Here is a 26,549-nt window from a genome sequence, read left to right as displayed (position 1 = left end):
TTTTATCAAAGGATAAACAGCCCTAGCAAGATATTAAAAAAAGACTTTCAAATAAAGTTTTTTAGCCTCACCTTCACCTCTACACTTCCAGACATAACTCGTACCAAAAATTGCTGACCTTAAGGAAGATGTAAAACAAAAAAAAGTTTCTTTCTTAGCTTTTCTCAAAGGAGCTTACAATTTAGGTTTCTTGGGTCTACTAAAGAAGTTATTACTTTCCAGAATTTTGCTGTTTCTCCTATTCCCTCTCCTTGTGGAACTTTGCCCTTGAAAAACAAAAAGTCCCTTTCCTACTTTACTAGGGTTTGGGGAGAGCATAGAGCTAGATGTGTTTATTCAATCTACCATCTTTAACTTGAAGTCTACCTTAATTCTCTATGTTCATTAATAAGATATTCAAAATTGGCTAATAAATTTTAATCAGTGAAAATGTCACTCTTACTAATATCCAAAATAATCATAACCCCTAATATAAAATGAAGACTTATTTTAAACCAACCAAAAATTAAGTTTAATGACTGGCTTTTATGATGTTGTTACCTAGATGTCTAAAAAGATTTCCTTTCATTCTTCTATTTTTCTCAAAATATACAAAATAAAGTCAATTAAAAATGTGCTTTTAGACACATTGTAAGGTTTTCCTTTTTAAAATAAAGGTAAAGCTTGCTTCAAATTCTTTAAGTGTCCTATGAGCAGGGAAAAATACTGAATCTAAGTGGCTACTAAACAATACGAGGAGAAGGCAATGGCAACCCACTCTAGTACTCTTGCCTGGAAAATCCCATGGACGGATGAGCCTGGTAGGCTGCAGTCCATGGGGTCGCTAGGAGTCAGATACGACTGAGCGACTTCACTTTCACTTTCATGCATTGGAGAAGGAAATGACAACCCACTCCAGTATTCTTGCCTGGAGAATCCCAGGGATGGAGGAGCCTGGTGGGCTGCCGTCTATGGGGTCGCACAGAGTCGGACACGACTGAAGTGACTTAGCAGCAGCAGCAGCAGCAAACAATAAGAAGTATATCAAAGAAGTCTATTCTAAAATATATAGACATTTTAAATGTTCATATTTCCCACCAGTATTATATTTAGAAAACATGGTGTGCCTTCAGGGACCGTAAGTACAGCCCAAGAGCAAAATCTAGTCTGCAACCTGTTTTTATAGTCTTACTGGAACACAGCCATGCCCATTCATTTACATATTTTCTATGGCTGCTTTCCAGACACAATGACAGAGCAGAGTGGCTTTGACAGAGACTTTATAGCCCTAAAATATTATCTGGCTCTTTACATAAAAAGCTTGCTGACTGCCCCTGTTCCTGACCTACATTAAAAGATTCCATTTGATTATACAAAAATTGCTTTGAGGTCTTCCTTGTTTGTAGTAAAAGCATATCTTACTCTAGAAACAACTTTCTTAAACCTTTTCTATAACAAACTAAAAATAACTGAAAAAAATGTATAGCCAAATAAATGCTTCTGTTTTCAAGTTAACACAAAATAAAAGATTCAAACCTGCACAGTGAGTACCAGAACTACAGAGTCTTCATTTCCCCAAAGAAAAGACTGTCGTTATCTATTTTCTCATCTCCTCTGACCCACCACCAGAAGCATTCCTTTTCCATTCTTTGGATTATGTTCTCTTTACTTCAACTGTAAAGAATGTTCTGTTTTCTGGGCCAAGCAGTATTTTCCTTTTCTCTTTTTTCTCTGTTAGACTTTCCTTTACCTAGTTTCCCTATTGAAATAGTCTTTGGCATATACTTTCTGGTCACCCCATTATTAAAGAAGCACATTCAAACTGAGAAGAAAACTCAAACTCTCTGGAAGACCAGCATAATAGAAGAAAAGAGAAGAAGTAGTAAAATTAGCCAAGGAATTAAGGAGTATCTAAGCACAGTCTTCACAGAATATACTTAAAGACATTATTAACCTTAATTCTTTAGCCATATGATATTAAGAAATCTTTAACTTTGATAAAAGCTATAAAGATGAAGTTATTTACACTAACAGTAGTAATTTTATTCAAATAGAAATACACAAAACAGGGAGAAATGGTGAACAGGTAAGAAATTCTCAATGTCTATAATATATTTATGGGTGAATACCTGAATACTTAAGACTGAATGCCTGAAAAGTATAGCGTAGCTCACAAATAACATAAAAAATTATAAACGCATTTAACTGAAGATGAAATTATTCTAACAGAGGTTTTTTTGATGTCTAATAACATTGTTATTTATTTTTAATTAAAGTGCAGTTGATTTACTTGATAGAGACTTTAAAAGAATTATAGAAAGCAACTATCTTTTTCATTTAATTACTGGCTTGAAATTAGGGGCATATGGGGGTTCATTATACTATTCTTTTTAATTTGTGTAATTTAAAAAATTTTCCACAATAAAAGGTTTTTTAAAAGATAAACAAAAATCAAAGAAAAAGAAGCTGAAGTTTAAGTTGATGGTTAAAAACATCATGGTTGATGGTTATTGGTAGGCATACTAGTTATCCAAAGAAAAGAGAAAATCTATAAGGAGAATATGAATATGTTTTAGACAAAGAAGAATTCACCTTAGCTTTTGGATACTGAAGAACACTGAAAATTCATACTGAAGAACACTTTCAATAGTAAATTTTTAAAACTCACAGTATAATAGTTTGAAACAAATCTTAACAGAATTTAGATTTATCTTTTAAAAAAGTATAACCATTTTAACAGACTTATTCAGGATGTCATACACAAATTATTGTCTCTGAACTTTACTATCATCAGTTTATAGGAAAGTGAATTTACCTAACTTAAGCCTTTATTTTTCCAATAAGAATTAAATTTATGGAAAAAAAAAAAGAATTAAATTTATGGATTAAAAAAAAAAACAAAACAAGTATCTACCTGAGAGAAAAGGCTTTTACAAACTAAAATATAAGTTGGAATTTTAAATCCAGGAGTTAAATGCCTACCAAATACTTTCTTCACTACTATCTAATTAAGATCTTAGAAAACTTTAATACTTGGGGGAAAAAAAAACTGCTTGGATTTACTCATACCTCTTTCTTCCTCATGTTTTTTGGCAGATGCACTTTTAGGTCTTCCTCTTCCTCGTCTGATATGATCTGAATGGCTGTTACTTCGAGACCTCTTTCTGTTTTCTAAATCTTTATTTACTGTAGAATTTATCTTCTCTCGCCTAACTCTCTCTGTTCGCCTCCTCTTGGCCTCATGCTTGTTTTCTGTATGGATGAATAAAAGTGATATATTTTAGGGCTTAAGCAAGAACTGTTTGCCCATGTTCACAATGCTTTCTTCTTTTTCTTTCTAAATAGCGCTAGAGTTTGCTGCCTGGCATATTTTATAAAATTACATCCATAACATCTATGCCCTTCAAACCCATGCAGAAAAAAAAGAAACAACAGAATTCAGATCCATATTAACATGTAAGGTAGGAGGAATATTAGAAAACAAGTATCTCTATTTGATATTCAGCCCCTGTAAATTCACACAATTCCAAGGCAACCTTTCTGCCTTTTTCCTTTTCTCTGTTTCTAAGCTAAAAATGGTGAAGTATTAAAAAGGAAAATAAATATTCCATTCCTTTTTTCCCCCTACCCAAATCACAGATTGAAATATATAAAATACACAGAAGTAAAACTGACCTTAGCTATACTATATTAATGTTATGGAAAAAAACAAACAGAAAGTATCTAGGGAAAACATAAAAACACTAGGGAAGTAAGCAGTTTCACTTTAGTTACAGACAAAGTCATTTCTGACATTCTAAGAGCATATTTATCCCAATTAGAATCCAATAGGGGAACTTTACTCAACATGGTGATTTAATTAATGCAAGGAGCCATCCTTCTCACTCCAAACAGATTCAAAGGTTGGGTAAGACAAACAATAAATTTAATACATACCTGACTTTAAGAGAAAGAAAATTCCTCAAATGCCTAAAATAATGGTGGTAAAGGGGCAAAACAAATAAAAAAATTCATATCCCAAACACTAAAGGGAAAAAATTCAAAGGCTATATAAATTAAGTATGCTTAATAGGTACTATAAAGCAAAATAAATTTAAGTAAAATATTAATAGTTATTTCCAAATACCATATCCTTAGAAAATTAGTTAATTCCAGGTCTCAAATGAGACATACACCAGATAATGCAAGAACATTTAATTATTCCAGATTGTAAGAAAGTTCTTAGTTTAACAAATAATTTGCAAGGAATAAAAAAGAAAATAATAGAGTCAAAAGAGATATCACCCATATACAATGTGAGGACCTTATTTGGAATCTGTTTTTAAAAACCATTTATGAGAAACCTGAAAATGTCAACACCAGTTGGATACTTGGTATTACAGAATTAGTGTTATTTTTTATTGCATGTAAGTTTTTAAAAATTATTTATTTATTTGGCTGTGCCAGGTCTTAGCTGTAGCATGTGGGATCTAGATCTTTGACCAGGGATTGAACCCAGGCCCCCTCCATTGGGAACATGGAGTCCTAGCCACTGGACCATCAGGGAAGGCCCTGTGCTTCAGCTTTTAAAGGTCAACCTTTCAGAAACATATAACGAAATATTTATAATTGAAATTATATGAGATTTGCTTAAAATGATATACAAAGACAAGAAATGGATGTGGATGTGACAGTGCATGCTTAGAATTTCTCAAAAAAATAAAAAATTGATTTGATACAGTTTCATTTATTATGGCATCTAGTATTACTGCTAAAGGCAGAAAGCTTATTATTTTAGTGATTTAAAAAAAAAAAAACAATTTTAAATGAGGCTTGACACTTCTAATCCAATTCTGAAAATATAAAGAAATATGTTGTTTAAAAAAACAAGAAATTTACATGTGATTCCAGTATTATCTAAAGTATAGATTTTGTTCAAATTTCACAAAATTTTATACATGTCCACTATTGGTTTTCATACCTAATTCAAGATTTCACATTGTATTTCTTGGATTGACCAGTTTCAGCTACATGCAATGAATTCTGATAACTTCTCTTTTCATCTTTATTCTTTACAAATATTTTCTAATTTCTCTTGTTACGGCTTCTTAGATACACCCATTATTTAAAAGTAGGCATTTAATTTCCATAAATATGGGTTTTTTAAAGTATTTTTTATATTAATTTCTCATTTAAATGCTTTATTCTCCACAATCACCCTGTGTTTTTTCAGTCTTTTACTTTCTTGAGGCTTTCAATGGGTAAGACAAAGATCTCTCTTGGTTAATGTCACACTGCACTTGAAAATATGTGGACTATTTTCAAGTATCTTTTAATATTCATTTCTAACACAATTCCACAGTTATAAGAGAACAATAGACTCTGTTTGATTTCAACACTTTTAGATGATGAAATTTTTGCACCTTGTTTTATGTCCCTGGATATGTTTCAGGGTCTCCTGGTGTACAGTCTATAGGAACGTCAATAGAATTTGTACCCTGCTGTTGTGTGAAAATTGTATAAATTTTAATTATGTTGAATTGGCTCATAAGGCTAGTCTACTATATCCTTCTACTTTTCTGTCTATTCATTCTATTAATTTTTGAGAGATTTTGATGCAGAAACTCCACCTAAAAAATCTTAATTTATCTACTTAAAAAATAATTGTAATACAATGGAACTATATGTAACTTTGATCTGTATTTTCCAAGTCTCCAATAAATGTATTATCATAAAAAATTCAAGAGGACTACTCTTTTCCTTGAAATTAATTTCGTTGATTTTTCAGGTTCTCCAGGCTCCCCATCATACCAGCCATTCCTTTTTTATCTCCTTTGGAGTCTTCTCCTCCCTGTAGATTCTTTTCCATCTCTAATATTAAAGTTCTAGGACTCTGTCCTGAACTCAGATACTCCATGGACCCAAAACATTAAGTGCTGCTGTTATAATGGTTCTAAAATTCATACTTTCAGCTGTGACTTCTTCACAAAGCTCTAGATTGCCTACCTGACAGCTTCACTTGTATGACTCACAAGCATTTCAAAAGTGCCCAAAAAAATAACTCTTGATTTTCCCTCCTCCAACCTTCATTATAATAGTAAATAGCACCAACAGTTACAAAAGCCAAATAACCTAGTCATTTGTGACTCAGATTGTTTCTTCCATCATCACAAAAGTCCACAGGTACTCTGTGCAAAATATATCCACAATTTCATTTTTCCCATTTCTGTGGGCAACATCCAAACCAAATATATTCCCTAAACAGCTGTCAAAATTACCTTTAAGAAAAAACCAGACTATATAAGTTCCTTTTCTAAAATCTTTCATTAGGCTTTTCACTTTATTTAAAATAAAGTCAAATTTCCTGACAGAAGACTACAAGTCCCACTATGAGACCTGACATTCACCTCTCACCCATCTCATTTCATACCACTAGCCATTTTGTTCACTACTCTCCAGACATGTCTTCCTCTAAAACAAGTTCCTTCCTCCTCTTGAGGCTCTGCATTTGCTAATCCTTCTGCCTAGAGTTCTCTTCCCAACACTCTTCATGAGACAGGCTATATTTCCTTCAGATGTCAATTTACAGGTCACTCCAAGTCTCCAAGCCCAAGTTATTTGCTTCTTCTACTATTACTATAGTCTGGTTTTTATTTACATATATGCTCAATATGTCTCCCCCATCAAAGTATAAGCTCTACGAAAGTTGGGACACTTGTTTGTCTGTCTCATTCAAAGAAACTAGAACATTATGTACGCATGTTAAGTGGTGCTAAATAAACAAAATTAGACTGAGTACATGCATTTATCTCACTATGTTCTCAAAAATTCTACTGAAATGCAAATAAACATGGGTAAAAGGAAAAAGGAAAATAAATCAGCAGGGTTTGAAACAGGAAATAGTGGTATTAGCAATCTGAAATTACAGAATTCCAGCAAGCTGGCAAACTGACAGATTCTGATTAAGTAACCAGAAAAGAAGAAACTAAAATTCAAAATAAGACTATGAGGTGGCTCCTATAGAAGGGGTAGCTGTTCTTCCCAAAGACACTCCCAGGATAGGACAAAAAGTATAAAAGGAAGAGTAGGCCACAGAGTGATCATCAGAATAACTCTACAACTACTGTAGAACAGTTGGGCCTATGTATACAAAGCAACTGACAAAGAAATAAAGCTTTTAAGAACCAAGCAATGTTCAAGGGAACTCTGAACTTCCATATCATAGAAATATGAAAGGGGTTCCCAGGTGGCACTAGTGGTAAAGAATACAATTGCAATGCAGGAGACGCTGGAGCCTTCGGTTCAATCCCTGGGTCAGGAAGATCTCCTGGAGGAGGCAATGGCAATCCACTCCAGCATTCTTGACTGGAGAACCCCATGGACAAAGGAGCCTACGGGGCCACAGTCCACAGTGTCACAAAGAGCTGGACACGATTGAGCAGGCACACACATCAGAAATAAGAAATAAACAAAAAAAAGTAGTTCCTCATAAAAAAGAAACACTATAAAGGATTTCACATTCTGCCTCAGAATGACGCCTTTCTTATTTTGGCAATCATGGATTTCAACAGCATCTCCCAGCTTACCTAATTTACATCTAAAGTCTGTTTCTTCCAATTATACAGAACCTCAAACATTAGCTTCTTCCAAATACACACTAAAAATAAACTCCTTCCAATTATACACTAAAAAGACGATGTCAAATGGACCTTCAAAATAGTGTGAGAAGATTTTCCTGGTGGTCCAGTGGTTAGGAATCCACCTGCCAATGCACCTGCCAATCCCTGGTCCGGGAAGAGCTACATGCTATGTGCAGCAACAAAGATCCAGCGCAGTCAAAAACGAATGAATGAATAAATAAATAAATATTTTTTTAAAGTGTAGGATATGCATGCAAGTTACCTACACTGATAAACCAAGGCCTTCATTTACAAGCATCAACAGAAAATTAAGGATTACCAGCTATTTGAGGAAAATAAAGAGAGCAAGAGAGAAGGAACAAGATAAAACATGAGGAACAGGGAGTTTCCTGGTGGCCTAGTGGTTAGGATTCTGGGCTTTCACTGCTGAGGCCCAGGTTAAATCCCTGGTCAAGGCTAAAAACAGACGACAACAACAACAACAAACCCATAAGGAACAAAGGTATTCTAGGAAACAAAAACATCTTAAAATGCTTCAGATGATACCTTCAGAGAATATTATACCATTAACATTCTTTTGCAGAAACAGAAAACACCCTTCCAATCATATGGAATCTCAAAACCCCATATAGAAAGACAATCTTAGAACAGAACAAACAACCACACTTCTTGATTTCAAAACTTTTCCTAACAAAACTGCAGTAATCAAAAAATATGATACTGTGTTACCAGAGACAAACAGACCAACAGAATAAAATATCCGGAAATAAATCCACGGTCAAATGGTTTTCAGGAACGGTAGCCATGAAAAAACAGAACTTGCAATAAATGGTAATTGGGAAAACTGGATAGCCAGAGGCAAAAAAATGAAAGTGGACCCTTATACCACCTACAAGAATTAACTCAAAATGGACTGAAGACCTAATATAACAGCTAAAACCATAAAAGGCTTGGGGGAAAAAAACAAACAAATAGGAGAAAAGCTTCATGACAGTGGATTTGCCAGTGATTTCTTGGATAGGACACCAAAAATATAGGCAACAAAATAAAAACTAGACAACTTGGATTTCATTTAAAATTGAAAAACTTATGTACATCAAAAGGACACTATCAACAAAACAGAAAGGCAACTCATGAAATCGAAGAAAAAAAATATTTGCAAAAATGTATCAGGTAAGGAATTAACATCCAGAATAAAAAGAACTTCCACAATTCAACAACGAAAAAAAGGTCGAACTTCAACAAACATTTCTCCAAAAATAGACAAATGGCCAATAAACACATGAAAAAATGTTCAACATCACCAATCATAAGGGAAATGCAAATTAAAATCACAACATGACATCACTTCAATCCCACTGGATGGTTAATAGGAAAAGCACATAAAATAACAAGTGTTGCTGAGGATGTGGAGAAATAGGAAACTTTTTGCATTGCTGGTGGTAAAGAAAAACAGTGAAAACACCATGACACTTCCTCAGAAAATTAAACAATTACTATATGATCCAGCATTTCCCCACACAGGTATATGTCCAAAAGAAACGAAAGAAGGGCACTGAGCAGTGTGTACACACATGCTCACAGCAGCATTTTGCATAACACCCAGAAGGCGAAAGCAACTCAAGTGCCCATCAGTGCATTAGAGATAAACAAAATGGGGTATGTAATACAATAAAATATTATTCAAGAAGGAAATTCTGACATGTTACAACATGGATAAACTTTGAAGACATTATGCTATGCGACACAAAAGGACAAATATTGTATGATTCCATGTAAGAAGATAACTACAGCAGTCAAATTCAAATTCACAGGCACAGGAAAAACACAGGTGGTCTGGGGCATGATATGGGGATGGGAGGAAAATGAGGAGTTACTGTTTCAGGTATATGGAATTTCAGTTTGGGAAGATGAAAAGAGTTCTGGAAAAGGATAATGGTGAAGATTAAGCACATGATAATGAATGTATTTAATGCCACTAACCTATACAATTTAAAATTATTAAAATACTAAATTTTATAATAAAAGATATGAAAAAATAAGATTCAACGAAAAAGAAGAAATCAAAAAACAAAATGAACTGCTAATAACAAAGTGCAAAAGACAAGTTAAACAGGGATTTCCCTGATGGTTCAGTGGTTAAGAATCCACCTTCCAATGCAGGGGATGCAGGTTCAATCCCTTGTCAAGGAACTATAATTCCACATGCCACAGGACAACTAAGCCTGCGCATCACAAATAGAGAGCAGCTCACGTGCCACAGCTAAGACCCAATGTAGCCAAAAAGATACATTTTTTTTTAATTCTTAAAAAGACAAAATAATGGACGTGTCTGAACACAGAATTCAGGCATGTCCATTATGAGAAAAGGAAAATACTGAAATTTCCTGGAACAAAATGAAAACAGAATATATGACAATAAGGGAAGAGAAATACAGGAAAGATCTAAGAAATCTAATACTCATCTATAATATAATGTGTAATTATCTACCCAATATTCATTCTCCCCCTCTTCCTTAAGAATAGAATCCTGCTCTGGTCAAGAGGAAAATGTGCCCAGTTAAAATATACACATTCAAAGATTCTCCTACAGGTGAAGAGGCCATGAAATTTAGTTCTGACCAATGACATATAGTGGAACTGGTTAAGGTTTCCAGAAAGTTTTAAATTTTTTTTAAGGAGTATGATCCCTAGGTTGGGAAGATCCCTTGGAGGAGGGCATGGCAATGACCTCCAGTATTCTTGCCTGGAGAATCCCCATGAACAGAGAAGCCTGGTGGGCTACAGTCCATGAGATCGCAAAGAGCTGGACATGACTGAGCGACTAAGCACAGCACATGGCTGCTTTGTCCTGTCTGTGTCTGTCTCTCTTCTTTCTGCTTAGAATACTTAAGAGATGCCTGGATGTACAACAATTACTTTGTAACAATGAGCATGAACTGACTGGTTCCAAATTGGCAAAGGAGTACTCAAAGATGTATACTGTCATCCTGCTTTTTAACTTAGATGCAGAGTACATCACCTGAAATGTTGGGCGGGATGAATCATAAATTGGAATCAAGATTGCCAGAAGTAACATCAACAACCTCAGATATGTAGATGATATCACTCTAGTGGCAGAAAATGAAGAGGAAGTAAAGAACTTCTTGATGAGGGTGAAAGAGGAGAGTGAAGTTGGCTTGAAACACAACATCCCAAAAACTAAGATCATGGTTATCCAGTCCCATCACTTCATGGCAAATACAAGGGGAAACAGTGGAAGCAGTGATATTTTATTATCTTGGGCTCCAAAATCACTGTGGACAGTGACTGCAGACAGGAAATTAAAAGACGCTTGCTCCTTGAAAGGAAAGCTATGACAAATCTGCTGCTGCTGCTACTGCTAAATCGCTTCAGCTGTGTCCGACTCTGCTCGACCCCATAGATGGCAGCCCACTAGGCTCCCTCGTCCCTGGGATTCTCCAGGCAAGAACACTGGAGTGGGTTGCCATTTCCTTCTCCAATGCATTAAAGTGAAAAGTGAAAGTGAAGTCGTTCAGTCGTGTCTGACTCTTCGAAACCCCATGGACTGCAGCCTACCAGGCTCCTCCACCCATGGGATTTTCCAGGCAAGAGTACTGGAGTGGATTGCCACTGCCTTCTCTAGACAGGGTATTGAAAAGCAGAGACATCACTTTCCCAACAAAGGCCCATATAGTCAAAGTTTTTCCAGTAGTTATGGATGTGAGAGATGGACCATAAAGAAGGTTGAGAGCCAAAGAATTGATGCTTTTAGCTGTGGTGCTTGAAGAGTCCCCTGGACTACAAGCAGATCAAACCAGTTAATCCTAAAGGAAATTAACCCTGAATATTCATTGGAAGGACTGATGCTAAAGCTGAAGTTCCAATACTTAGGCCACCTGATGTAAAGAGCTGACTCACTGGAAAAGACCCTGATGCTCAGAAAGACCGAAGAAAAAAAGAGAAGGAGGCAGTAGAGGATGAGATGGTTAGATAGCATCATCAACTTAATAGACACGAATTTGAGCAAACTCTGGGAGATAGTGAAGGACAGAGGAGTCTGGTGTGCTGTATTCCATGGGATCACAGAGAGTTGGGCACGACTTAGTGACTGAACAACAATGAGCATGAAAGCCACATCTTCTCAAGAAAGGGAAGAGCTTAGGTCCTTGGGGACAACACTGAACAGTCCTGTACAGTGGTCCCTTGGTATCAATAAGGGTTTAAAAACCCCTGACAGATACCAAAATCTGTAGATGTTCAAGTATCTTATATAAATGGTATATTATTTGCACAAAACCTACACACATCTACCTGTATAGTCTGTCATTTCAAGATATAATAACTAATACAATATAAATGCTACATAAATACCAGGGCACAGCAAATTGAAGTTTTGCTTTTTGGAACTTTTCGGAATTTCTTCCCCTGAATATTTTCAAACCATGGTTGAATGAACGTGCAAACATGGAAACCCACAGATGCAGAGGACCAACTGTAATGCCAACTTTATTTTTCTTCACTAAAGGAAAAGTAAACTATTTGTCCAATCCAGTGTCAGCCAGGTTTTCCATGGATGGCGATCATGACAACAATTATCCAATAAGCATGCCAGAAAGAAAAGAGAATGGGGGAAAGAAATAGGTAAAAATTTCCCTAGCTGAAGACTGGAGCCTTCGGATGAAAAGGACTTACTGAGTAACAAGGAAGAATGACAATGACATTTAAGTGTGAGTACAAAGTAAAGGCGATCTGTGAGTACAAATCAGAAGATGATTGCTTCTTGGCAGGAAAGCAATGACAAACCTAGACAATGTGTTGAAAAGCAGAGACATTACTCAGCTGACAAAGGTCCATATAATCAAGGCTATGGTCTTCCCAGTGGTTATGTAAGTTCTCAGAGCTGGACCATAAAGAAGGCAGAATGCCAAAGAACTGATGCCTTCAAACTGTGGTGCTGGAGAAGACTCCTGGAAATCCCTTGGACAGCAAGGAGATCAAACCAGTCAATCTTAAGGAAGATCAACCCTGAATATTCACTGGAAGAAATGATGCTGAAGCTGAAGCTCCAGTATTTTGGCCATCTGACATGAACAGACAACTCATTGGAAAAGTCCCTCAAGGGAAAAATCTTTCCCTCATTGGGAAAGATTGAGGGCAGAAGGAGAAGACTGCGTCAGAGAATGAGTTGGCTGGACAGCATCACTGATGCAATGAATATGAACTTGGGCAAACTCCAGGAGATCGTGAGGGACAGGGAGGCCTGGTGTGCTGTAGTCCACGTGTGGCAAAGAGTCGGACATGACCAGGCTACTGAACAACAACAACAAAGTAAAGGTACTCTCTCCAATGGAAGACAGGAAATGTACCACCACGTATCTTTCATGAAAATTTTTTCAGGTCTAAAACAATTTTTAGAAAATTAGTTCCAGAAATAAAAACACATGGGTTTTTTTTTTTAAGTATGTAAGAAAAATTGAGATTATCCTTGTAGTACAACGGAAAGAAATTTTAGTATGACAGCTCTGCTGTGGATCTAAAATCAGGAATAAAATTGTAAGGAACGATTTTTCTGAAATAACAATACCAAATCTTCACTGTCAAGTAATTCAGAGTTAAGGATAACTTACTACTGAATTAATGTTGACTGACTTTGGATTTCTAAAAGGTATTGGTGATAATAATTTCTTCATTTTTCTCCTTAACAAAAGTGAGTACGCAATTTGTAGATTCTTGCTTACTTACCAGCCTTTGCCTATGAACTTAGAGAATAATTTAAAAATTGGGTTTAATATTTCTATCCCTTTGTTCCTTCTCCCAGTAAAAACTGGGGAGGTGGTTGCTTAACCTAAAGCTTGTGCTCACTGAGAAATTAACAGTTAAATATAAATGAGCTATCCCAATATCTTATTGTTTTAAGTCTTTTTCTTACCTTTAGAGGAAGTCTTCTATAAACTAGTATCTCATTTAGATTTTTGAGTTTATTTTTTCTTTACAGTTTTTATAACAAAAAAATGTATAAAGGAAAAAGGTATATCCATTGCTATTTAGTGCAAAATAGCATTCTTGATGCACTAAACCATCCAGGAACACCCATGTGGAAAACCAAATTTAAAGATTTGGAACAAATTGAGTTTATTCTCACCAAAAACTGCTTGTCAATATTATCTTTACAGGTATATATTATCCATTTTCATTTCTCCTATAAATTCTCTGGTAATTAAAACTGAAATGTTCTAGATCCTATTGACAACATTCATTAGAACTTGATAAAACTGGGGAGATTTTTTTAAAAATTATACTCAATTCCCTATACATAATGGACTAGCCAAGGCAATCTTACTTTTAAGAAATTTAATTGTAAAAATTAGTATTTATGTACCTATAACATATCAAGCTTTCTTGATATTCTGTTCAGTTCAGTTGCTCAGTCGTGTCCTACTCTTTGCGACCTGATGGACTACAGCACGTCAGGCCTCCCTGTCTATCACCAACTCCCGGAATTTACCCAAACTCATATCCACTGAGTTGGTGATATCATTCAATCATCTCATCCTCTGTTGTCCCCTTCTCCTCCTGCCTTCAGTCCTTCCCAGCATCATGGTCTTTTCAAATGAGTCAGTTATTCACATCAGGTGGCCAAGGTATTGGAGCTTCAGCTTCAATATCAGTCCTTCCAAAGAACACTCAGGACTGATTTCCTTTAGGATGCACTGGATGGATTTCCTTGCAGTCCAAGGGACTCTGAGTCTTCTCCAACACTACAGTTCAAAAGCATCAATTCTTCGATACTCAGCTTTCTATACAGTCCAACTCTCACATCCATACATGACTACTGGAAAAACCATAGCTTTGACTAGATAGACCTTTGGTGGCAAAGTAATGTCTCTGCTTTTTAAGGCTGTCTAGGTTGGTCATAACTTTCCTTCAAAGGAGTAAGCGTCTTTTAATTTCATGGCTGCAGTCACCATCTGCAGTGATTTTGGAGCCCAAAAAAGTAAAGTCTGACACTGTTTCCCCATCTATTTGCCATGAAGTGATGGGACAGGATGCCATGATCTTAGTTTTCTGAATGCTGAGCTTTAAGCCAACTTTTTCATTCTCCTTTTTCACTTTCATCAAGAGGCTCTTTAGTTCTTTCCTTCCTGCCATAAGGGTGGTATCATCTGCATATCTAAGGTTATTGATATTTCTCCCGGCAATCTTGATTCCAGCTTGTGCGTCCTCCAGCCCAGCATTTCTCATGATGTACTCTACATATAAGTTAAATAAACAGGGTGACAATATACAGCCTTGATGCACTCCTTTTCCTGTTCGGAACCAGTCTGTTGTTCCATGTCCTGTGTACATGGAACAACTGTTGCTAACAGTTGCTTCCTGACCTGCACACAGATTTCTCAAGAGGCAGGTCAGATAGTCTGGTATTTCCATCTCTTTCAGAATTTTCCACAGTTTATTGTGATCCACACAATCAAAGGCTTTGTCAGAGTCAATAAAGCAGAAATTGATATTTTTCTGGAACTCTCTTGCTTTGTCGATGATACAGCAGATATTGGGAATTTGATCTCTGGTTCCTCTGCCTTTTCTAAATTCAGCTTGAACATCTGGAAGTTCACAGTTCTCATACTGTTGAAGCCTGGCTTGGAGAATCTTGAGCATTACTTTACTAACATGTGAGATGAGTGCAATTGTGTGGTAGTTCTTTACATTAGACATTTTCATATGCACTTCATCTACACTTTAGTTCTCGAAGGTTGGTACTATAAATCTATGTATATACAAGTAAACAGCAGCTCCTCATGGAGGTTAATTAATCTGTTACACTTACCAAACTAGAATCTGAATCTGAAGCCAGATCTTCCATGTAACAACATATAGCTCATGTCTGTACTATACCAAACTGATTTCCAGGCTCTGAATATTGTTAGTCCTTAAGGGCTTCCCTGGTGGCTCAGTGATAAAGAATCTGCCTGTTAAATGAAGGAGATGTGGGTTTGATCCCTGGGTTGGAAAAGGTGGGTTTGATCCCTGGAGGAGGAAACGGCAACCTACTCCAAGATTCTTGCCTGTGAAATCCCATAGATAGAGGAGCCTATACAGTCCAAGGGGTCGCAAAGAGTTGGACACAACTTATAGACTAAACAACAGCCCTTCTTAAAACCCTTTCTTCCTCTGGTTCTATAGCACAGCTTGTTGTTCAGTTGCTCAGTTGTGTCCAACTCTTTGCAACCCCAAGGACTGCAGCATATCAGGTTTCCCTGTCCTTCACTATCTCCCAGAGTTTGCTCAAACTCATCTCCACTGAGTCAGTGATGCCATCCAACCATCTCATACTCTGTCCCCCCTTCTCCTCCTGCCTTCAATCTTTTCGAGCATCAGGGTTTCTTCTAATGAGCTGGCTCTGTGCATCAGGTGGTCAAAGTATTGGAGCTTCTGTATGAGTCCTTCAAATGAATATTCAGAGATCATTTCCTTTAGGATTGACTGATTTGATCTCCTTGCAGTTCAAGGGATTCTCAAGTCTTCTCCAGCACCAAAATTGGAAAGCATCTGCCTTTTCTAAATAAAGCCAGTACATCTGGAAGTCTCAGTTCACGAACTGTTGAAGCCTAGCTTGAAAGATTTTGAGCATTACCTTGCAAAATGAGTGCAACTGTATGGTAGTTTGAACATTCTTTGGCATTGCCCTTCTTTGGAACTAGAATGAAAAGTGACCTTTTCTAGTCCTGTAGCCACTGCTGTTTTCAAAATTTGCTGGCATATTGAGCGCAGCACTTTCACAGCATCATCTTTTAGGGTCTGAAATAGCTCAGCTGGAATTCCATCACTTCCACTAGCTTTGTTTATAGTAATGCTTCCTAAGGCCCACCTGACTTCACTCACACTTCAGGATGTTTGGCTCTCGGTGAGTGATCACACCATCATGGTTGTCCGGGTCATTAAGATCTTTTTTGTACAGTTCTTCTGTGTACTCTTGCCACCTCTTCTTAGTATCATCTGCTGCTGTTAGGTCCATACCATTTCTGTCCTTTATTGTGTCCTATCTTTGCATGAACTGTTCCCTTGGTATCTCTAATTTTTTTGAAGAGATCTCTAGTCATTCCCATTCTATTGTTTTCCTCTATTTCTTTACATTGTTCACTTAAGAAAGCGTTCTTATCTCTGCCTGCTGTTCTTTGCAACTCTGCATTTAGATGCAGATATCTTTCCTTTTCTCTTTTGCCTTTCACTTCTCTTCTTTTCTCAGCTATTTGTAAGGTGTCCTCAGACGACCACTTTGCCTTTTCCATTTTTTTCTTGAGGATGGTTTTGATCACCACCTCCTGTACAATGTTACAAAGCTCTGTTCATAGTTCTTCTGGCATTCTATCAGATCTAATCCCTTGAATCTATTTGTTACTTCCACTGTACAATCATAAGGGATTTAAGTCATACCTGAATGGTCTAGTGGTTTTCCCTACTTTTCTTCAATTTAAGTCTGAATTTGGCAATACGGAGTTCATCATCAAGCCACAGTCAGCTCCCAGTCCTGTTTTTGCTGACTATAGACCTTCTCCATCTGCAGCTTCAAAGAATATGATCATTGTGATTTCAGTATTGACCATCTGGTGACATCCATGTGTAGAGTCATCTCTTGTTATTGTTGGAAGAGGGTGTTTGCTATGAGCAGTGTGTTCTCTTGGCAAAACTCTGTTAGCCTTTGCCCTGCTTAATCTTATGCTCCATGGCCCAACTTGCCTGTTAGATAGCAAAGTCTATCTCTGATATTTCTCTGTCCTTTCTATTCTTTATTTATTTTGCTGGTTCTTCTTCCTCCTCCCTAGGATTCCTAGGCTTCAGCGTTTCATCTGTACTTCAAGGCCACAAGGCTACTCTAATTTATTAAACAACATTTAGGAAATGCCAAATGTAAAATAATAATGAATTGCTTCTCACTTATCACCCTGACATGTAAAAGCCACTGTTGGCTGTTCTCCTACAGCTGACATTTTTCCTCAGTTGACAGGACCTCCCTACCTACTTCTACCCATAAATACTGGAGTCTGCCAGAGTTCTCTTCCTTCCCTATAGACTGTAGAACTAGCCCATCCATTCCCATGATGTCAACAACCATGATTATTTGAAACCTTTATCTCTAGCTAAGGCTACTCCCTGAGCTACTCCCAGATTATATCTCCAACTGGGAAAAAAAATCTACATAAATGGTATTTCACAACTATATCCAAATCTAGTTTCTTCATCTTTCCCTCAAAACTTGTCTTCCCTTTTATCTTCCCTTTCTAGCCACTAATCCCAGTAAGAAATCTGGGAGTCATTCTAAAGCCTTCCCTCTCCTTCAACTGATTCTAACTTCTTAACACTTGGAGTATCTGACCCTTTCCACTGTCCTTATTAGGTCTCCACCTTACCTCACTTCTCACCTGAATAACTGGTATACAGAGGATCTCAAAGATATTTGTCCAATAAAAATAAAATAACACTAACAGCATGGACCACGTCTTACTCATTTTGGAGACTCAGAAATGAGTTGACATGCCTCCCCAGAAAATCTACAGAGTGAATCATTCCAGAGTTTCCATTCCTTGAATCAAACTCTTAGGAAGTAAGAACCAGGAATCCATTCTTAACAAGCTCTCTAGATGATTCCTATATAACCCAATCCAGCACCAGTCTTTAAGAACTAACGAATTAGTAGTAAATGCATTATCATGTTGAAAAGGAGCAAACTCAGAGGCAGAAATGGAATTAAAACAACTTTTTGAAAACAGTATGTTGATTCCTTAAAAAACTAGGAATAAAACTACCATACGACCCAGCAATTACCACTTCTAGGCATACACCCTGAGGAAACCAACACTAAAAAAAACACATGTATTTCAGTGTTCATCGTAGCACTATTTACAACAGCTAGGACACAAAAGATGTCCAACAACAGATGAATGAACAAAGCTGTGGGACATATATACAATGGAATACTTCTCAGCCATAAAAAGGAATGCATCTGAGTCAGTTCTAATGAGGTGGATGAACCTATTATACAGAGTGAAGTCAGTAGCAGAAAAACAAATATCGTATATTAATGCATATATATGGAATCCAGAAAGAAACTATTTGCAGGGCAATAATGGATACACAGACATAGAGAACAGACTTATGGACAAGGGCGGGGGAGAGGAAGGACAGGGTGAGATGAATAGAGAGAGTAGCATGGAAGCATATACACTAACATATGTAAAATAAATAGCCAATGGAAATTTGCTGTATGACTCAGGGAACTCAAACTGGGGGGTGGGAAGGAGGTTCAAGAGGGAGGGAACATATATACACCTATGGTTAATTCATCTTGCTGTATGATAGAAATCAAACCAATATTGTAAAGCAATCACTAAATCAATTAAAGATAAATATAATTATTAAAAAAATGAAAGAAGGAAATAATCTTTAAAAAAAAAAAACTTTCCACCCATCCCTCCATAGACCTCGGATAAACAGGCCTCCCACAGACATAAATATAAATAATCCTTGAATCACCTCCTACTATAACTATTCTTTGTCTAACCTGGCGCCCTTCACTTCCATCTTGTAACCCCACAAACTATTTTCTAGATAGTAGTCAGAATGATCTTTCTAAAAGGCAAATCAAAGCATGCCACCGTCCCCTAACCTCATCCCACCACCCAGGGATAATTTCTTCTCACACGGTAAGAACAAAAACCAAAATCTTACTCTAGTTTAAAAGACTTAAATAATCTGGCCCTTGCTTATCCCTCTGGCTTCATCACAAACTCTCCTGGTTTTACTGTCTACATTGCAACCATGCAGGCCCTTCTGTTCCTAAAATATATCAAACTTTTAACAACCTTAGAATTTTTGCATTTGCGATTTCTGTCAAGAATGGTCTTCTTCGTGGCTACTACCCCCCTGCCATGTTCCTATTCAGTCTCAACTTAAAATGTCACCTCTCAGAGAAGCCCTATTATTGTCACCCTGCTTATTTAACTTATATGCAGAGTACAACATGCGAAATGCTGGGCTGGATGAAGCACAAGCTGGAACCAAGATTGCCAGGAGAAATATCAATAACCTCAGATACGCAGATGACAACACCCTTACGGCAGAAAGCAAAGAAGAACTAAAGAGCCTCTTGATAAAAATGAAAATGGAGAGTGAAAAAGTTGGCTTAAAACTCAACATGCAGAAAATTAAGACCATGGCATCTGGTCCCATCACTTCCTGGCCAACAGATGGGGAAACAATGGGAACAGTGAGAAACTTTATTTTTGGGGCTCCAAAATCACTGTAGATGGTGACTGCAACCATGAAATTAAAAGATGCTTGCTCCTTGGAAGAAGAGCTATAACCAACCTAGAGAGCATATAAAAAAGCAGAGACATTACTTTACCAACAAAGGTTCATCTAGTCAAAGCTATGGTTTTTCCAGTAGTCATGTATGGATATGAGAGTTGGACTATAAAGAAAGCTGAGAACAGAAGAATTGATGCTTTTGAACTGTGGTGTTGAAAAAGACTCTTGAGAGTCCCTTGGACAGCAAGGAGATCCAACCTGTCAATCCTAAAGGAAATCAGTCCTGAATATTCATTGGAAGGACTGATGCTGAAGCTGAAACTCCAATACTTTGGCTACCTGATGCAAAGAACTGAATCATTGGAAAAGACCCCGATGCTGGGAAAGATTGAGGGCAGGAGGAGAAGGGGACGACAGAGGATGAGATGGTTGGATGGCATCACCGACGCAATGAACGTGAGTTTGAGTGGGCTCCAGGAGCTGGTGATGGACAGGGAAGCCTGGTGTGCTACAGTCCATGGGATCACAAAGAGTCAGACACGACTGAGCAACTGAACTGAACAGACAAGCCCCCAGTCACTAAGTCAAAAGCAGTCTTACAGTCACACACCACAGCACTCTATTTTAATTCCTTACAAGGCATTTATTACAAGTTGATATTCTCCCTATTTGTTCTCTATTTCCTGTCCACAGGAATGTAGTAAGATCTATGACAGCAGTGAACCTGCCTTGAGAGTAGATTGAGTCATTACTTTAGACCCAAGGCTTAGAACAGTGCCTGGCATACGGCAGGTGCTCATGTATACATCTGTAATCTCTACTCTTATTTGGGGTTCAAAAACATACAAAGTTCTTTTATTTTATCAAAGATGACAAAATTTAATTTCTAATAAATACATCCACTGAATACACCCAATCTGTCTATATTAATGGGAAGATAAAATTCAAACAAAAAAATTTTTTTAGATATTCTATATCAGAATTAATGTATCTAAAAATTATATTCACATCAAAGTCAGGCTGTATATTTTTCAGCCATCAGTTTAAAAAATACTACTTTAAAGTTGTTACAAATTTTACCAGCATTATGAGGGGAAAAACCAAATGTCTATCAAGCAGCAAACAAGTACACAAATTGTGGCATATCCACACAAAGAATACTATTAAAACTAAGCAATAAAAAGGAACGAATTCTTATTGATATATATAACAACATGGCTGAATCTTAAATTATGCTTAGTGAAAGAAACCAGGCAAATGAGTACATACTATATGATTTTATTTATATAATACAAAGTTCTAAAACAGTAACAGCAGATCAGTGGTTATCTGAGGGAAGGGGAAATAAGATGGACAGATCACAGAGAGGAACTAGAAAACTTATGGGAATGATGGACATGTTCATTATCTTGATTGTGGTGATTGTTTGATTAGTGTAAACAAAACTTATCAAAGATACACTTCAAATATGTGCAATTTATTGGATATCAATTATACCTTTATTAAACATTAAAAAAATTTTTTTCTTAAATCAGATTAGGTCACTCCCTAAGCCCTTCAATGGCTTTTCATCCTCCAAAAACAAAAAATAGAAAATCTGTCACAAGCTTTACCAGATTGGTGAATTAACATTTAAATAAAATGAATGTGGTACATATACACAATGGAGTATTACTCAGCCATTAAAAAGAATACATTTGAATCAGTTCTAATGAGGTGGATGAAACTGGAGCCTATTATACAGAGTGAAGTAAGCCAGAAGGAAAAACACCAATACAGTATACTAATGCATATATATGGAATTTAGAAAGATGGTAACAATAACCTGCTGTACGAGACAGCAAAAGAGACACTGATGTATAGAACAGTCTTATGGACTCTGTGGGAGAGGGAGAGGGTGGGAAGATTTGGGAGAATGGCATTGAAACACGTAAAATATCATGTAAGAAACGAGTTGCCAGTCCAGGTTCGATGCACAATACTGGATGCTTGGGGCTAGTGCACTGGGACGACCCAGAGGGATGGTATGGGGAGGGAGGAGGGAGGAGGGTTCAGGATGGGGAACACATGTATACCTGTGGCGGATTCATTTTGATATTTGGCAAAACTAATACAATTATGTAAAGTTTAAAAATAAAATAAAATTAGAAAAAAAATAAATAAATAAAATAAAATAAAGTAAAAAAATAAATAAATAAAATAAAATGAATGGCATATTAATGTCATAAAGCTGATTTCCAATAGCTAATAAAAACCAAACACATATTTCAATAGATTTTATTTAAATTCAAGAAAAATTGAATAGTAAATTCACAAAAACTAATTTTACATTTCTACATCGAAAAGCTAAAAATATGGTAAACTCACAATTACCTGTAGAAGATGGTGCTTTTTCTGGGTGTTTTGCATTTAAAAGTTTTCTGCTAATAAATATGTAACCACAGGGACATGATTTACATGCAACAGGAACCTATAGACAAAAAAAAAAAAAAACACACAATTTATTATTACTACTTTTCTGTTGTTAAACTTCTCAGTGTTTATTTAGTTTCCTGAGCTGAATGATAAATTACTTGAAGTAGGAATCATGGGTTTATTTAAACTCCAATTCCTTACAATAAATGATGAGATGGGTATTGGGTCCTCTACATCTTCACATTCTACTAACGCATTACAACACTAAGACTATAGCAAATACACGATAAAAGTGTGCTGATGTAAGTGAATAACAGAAAACCACAATAGGATCAGAGCCAAGGAAAATATATTGGAAAAAAGGTAGCATTTCCTAAAATATTAGTTTGATAGCAGTTGATAATAGAATAAGTTGGGGGGGCATGGTTGGGAAGTCATTAAAGTAATCCCAGCATAACATCTTGAGGGCCTCACTGGAATAATGAGATTAGAAATAGAGAAAAGGTAGATCTGTAAGACATTTCAGAGGGTAAAGAACTGAAAACAACCCAGGTTCCAACATGAGAGGGTAAGATGCCAATTACTACTGACAGGAAAACAAAATAGTTAACAACAACCAGTTTGAGAGGCCAAAGTACAGTATAAACAACAGAGAATGTAGGACAAAGCAGAAGTTGAGATCTAGGATTTTATAATCTCAGGTCCAGGAAGGAAGTTTGATAAAACACTTAAATTCTCCAGGCTTCTGTTTCAAAATCTATAAAATATTTTTACAAGAGGGTCCTTTCTCCATTTCATACAAATATTTTTTTTAAGTCAAATGTTACTGAAAATTACTGAAAAAAGTTTTAGATTTTCCTCTACAATTGTTTCATAATATTAACCTTAATGTTCCTTGGACTGGGGACACATCCACTAAGAACCAGAAATTAATCTCAACAAAAAGTACTCACAAAATAGTAATTACAATTCTGGTTTGTAAGATAAATTCCATTTGTCATAAAAGTTTAATTATGATTATAAAGCTTTCATCCATTTATGTTCAGAATGCCTCATATTACAGAATATAAACATTTGATCTAAATAAGCTAAATCATAATTTTGGGAGAATTCCTTTTCAGTAAAAAAACTAAAGAACGAACTTGTGTATTCATGAAAAATAACAATGAATCCTATTAAAATAATCAAACTCCAGTATGTCTAACAGGTTCCTTTATCAAGAATATAATGAGATTCTTTAAAAAAATGGCAGAAAATGTTACATTTCTTAATAGTGAAAAATATGCCTAAAATAGGTAAGTTTTGTCATTTTAAAATTTCACATCTTCACAGAAACCAAGCTCAAAGGTACTGACTCATTTCCTTTACACTTAAACACATCATTAAGGGCATAGCAGTAATATAAATTGTTTTAAGTTAAGGCTACCCCAAAAAACAACAGAACATGATGTTCTTATTCAACAGATCCTTTGCTACTCAACAGCCATTTTCTTTCAGCTACTGAAACTCAACAAATTGAAATTTGATTCTGTGTCTCATACACAAAAAATACATCAATCCAATCCAGAATTAACAGGGTGCTACAGTTAGATGAGAAATATAACATTTGGCTTTCAGATGACTAACGCAATCGATAGGCTGATTTACATCCCTTAATGAAAGCATCTTATGTGCAATGAACATTTAGGTGCCTGAGCTAAATCACCCTAAGGGCCTTTTGAAAATGGAAAGTTCCTTTCCCTCACACCAACCCTGGAAAAAAGCCAACTAACCACCATCACAATACAGATCCTGTAAAAAGAATTATTAAGCAGGGTGGCCAACTTCAGTAATATTAGTGTCTTTAAATTATTGTATAATTTAGATTTTTCAAAAAAAATCTAAAACTTTCTTTAAATTTCAGTTGTAATGCCAAAAACAACAGTAATGAAAGTTCTAATGCTATACTTTCAGGATTTTAAAATGGAAGAAAAAAATTTAAAGTTTTGTTTACTGATGGCTTGTGAATCAATTTATTCCTTGAAAAACAGGTATTTGGATTGTTTGCACATGCTTTACAAGTAAGACAGCTTAAAAAAAACTGCAAAAAACAAAATCCTGGCCCTATATTGTTTCACTGATTTAAAAAAGCTAAAAAAATAACCATTTTATGGAGAATACATTTATATTCTTTGTTGCTAAGGGGAAAGTTACCTATAGCAGACATATTTGCTAAAGGTCACATAAAATTTTCTAAAATTTTTTTCCAAAAAGGGGAAAAGCTGATCTAATAAAGGAGTAAACAAAAATGCAAAAACAGATACACCAAAGACACCAGAAAAATAATAAGGATCTTGACTACTACTATACTCAAAATGGCTCAGTAATTTGAATTAGTGGATGTGAAACCTATTGAAAATGAAAAGTATTGTGGTTTAGATGTTTCAAAACTATGTTTTCAATAGAGGCATGTAAAAGGGGATGTTATAAAGCAACTGAAAATCTAGGTCTTTCTTGTTTACTGATCTCTGTACCCGTTTTTAAACTTACACATACAGAACACATGTAAATCTACTCAGCTGAGGCAACTTCCTCAAACTTTAAAGATTTTTACATTTATGCTTATACACTGTATTTAAATTGTAATTTAATGTTCACCAGGCAACTTAGAATAACAGCAGTATTTTTAGTTTTTTTAAAATGGCTTTCAGGATTATGATTTTTCTCATTTATAAGAAATCTATACTTTCAAATAATTAGAAAGCTAAAATTAATCTATTATTTTCTTCGATTGAGTTACTTTTAGTAAAAGACAAACTGCTTTTAAGAATTACCAAAAGTTTGAATTAGTCATCATTTACGTTATCTTAAGTATTCAGAATAAAGGACAACACAAACTAACATTTTAAATTATGTTGTAGCTTGCTATGCAATGAATTGTGTCCCCACCCTGCCAAAAACATCCCAGCAATAAATTCATCTGTTAAAGCCCCAACTCCTCAATGTAATGGTTTTTAAAGATGAGATAATTAGGTTTAGATGAGTTCATGAGGGTGGGGCCCTCATGATGGCATTAGTGTCCTTAGAAGAGCTATCAGAAAGCTCCCTTTTCTGCCAGGATCTTGGGGCTTCCAGCCTCCAGAACTGTGACAAAATAAATGACTGCTGTTTGAGCCACCCAATCTACAGTATTTTCTTATGGGAAAGGGGTTTCTTTCTTTCCCATATTTTCTTATGGGAAAGCTGGAAGAGGGGTTGTGTGTGTGTTAACAACAAAATGAAATACGGTATTTCCAAATAAAATGCTGATCACATTTTGATGAACAGATAAAAAGACTCCTACAAGTTTACAATCCTTTCCTCTTTCTTCAACCAGGATATTCAAAACAGGTTAAGGTTACTTCATGCCAAGTACTGCAAGGTCATGATTCACACTAATTGATGCCCTTACAGACACTGGAATGCATAATCCATACCATGTAAACCTTATATTTCTGCACAATTGGAACAAATGGAAATGATTTAAATATTGAAATAATCTTCGACAAGGAGACTTAAATAAAGAAGTCCAATTTTTTCAGAATTTAACAAATTTAGTTCAATGGTAAGAATGGAAATTTAACTTTGGTTTGGAAAACATGGCTAAATTGTTTTTAAAGTGCATAGTCAATAAATTCATAAAATCAATAAACCATAATTCTCCTTGCACAGCCTTCCTCTAATCAGTATATCTACCATTGCCCATAAAAGATACTGAATAAAACATGTAACATTTTCTGTTAAAAGATTTGCTCAATCTTTAAGCTTGCTCCTTAAAGAATGCTCTAAAATCAGCTTATTAAAAGAATCTTCAGCCATTTCAAATTATTCCTCATTTTAAAAAGAAAGAAAAAGAAAGGGGGAGGAGAGAGGTAGTCATTTTGAAAAAATTCTCCCAGTGGAAAAGGAAAAAACACACCCAGATCAGCATGCTGGCGAGAAACAAGGGCCCTTACTAATGCTTTTAACTGAGAGTTTTAACTCATTAGATTATAAGGTTTTAGAGGAACGGGTGAAAAATGAGGCATTCTTAAACTAAAAGAGTAAATGAGATTTAAAACATTACAGCTATGACACCATTAATTCTGTGTGGAAAGCAGTCATTTAAAATTCATAAAACCCCATACATATTTTTTAGAAGATCTGGAAGCAGAAATCCTAAATTTTTAACAGTGGATACCGCGGCGGGTAGGGGAACGTGAGGAGCGCCCA

At 35.9% G+C, this 26,549-nt stretch overlaps 1 protein-coding gene across 1 annotated transcript in view; it reads right to left on the bottom strand.

The window, feature by feature from the left end:
* The window catches only part of C18H16orf87 (chromosome 18 C16orf87 homolog), a 34,082-nt gene that overhangs the window by 6,524 nt on the left and 1,009 nt on the right, over positions 1-26,549 (bottom strand). The window contains exons 2-3 of the mRNA XM_027513702.1: positions 22,278-22,374; positions 3,049-3,231 (exon numbers count right to left, since the gene is read on the bottom strand). Of these exons, the coding sequence (XP_027369503.1) occupies positions 3,049-3,231; positions 22,278-22,374 (280 nt within the window). The remainder of the gene's footprint in view (positions 1-3,048; positions 3,232-22,277; positions 22,375-26,549) is intronic.

Source organism: Bos indicus x Bos taurus, chromosome 18 (genome assembly GCF_003369695.1).
Source record: "Bos indicus x Bos taurus breed Angus x Brahman F1 hybrid chromosome 18, Bos_hybrid_MaternalHap_v2.0, whole genome shotgun sequence".
NCBI lineage: Eukaryota > Metazoa > Chordata > Mammalia > Artiodactyla > Bovidae > Bos > Bos indicus x Bos taurus.
Note: the sequence above shows the minus strand (reverse complement) of the source record. Positions and strands in the feature narration are given on the sequence as shown.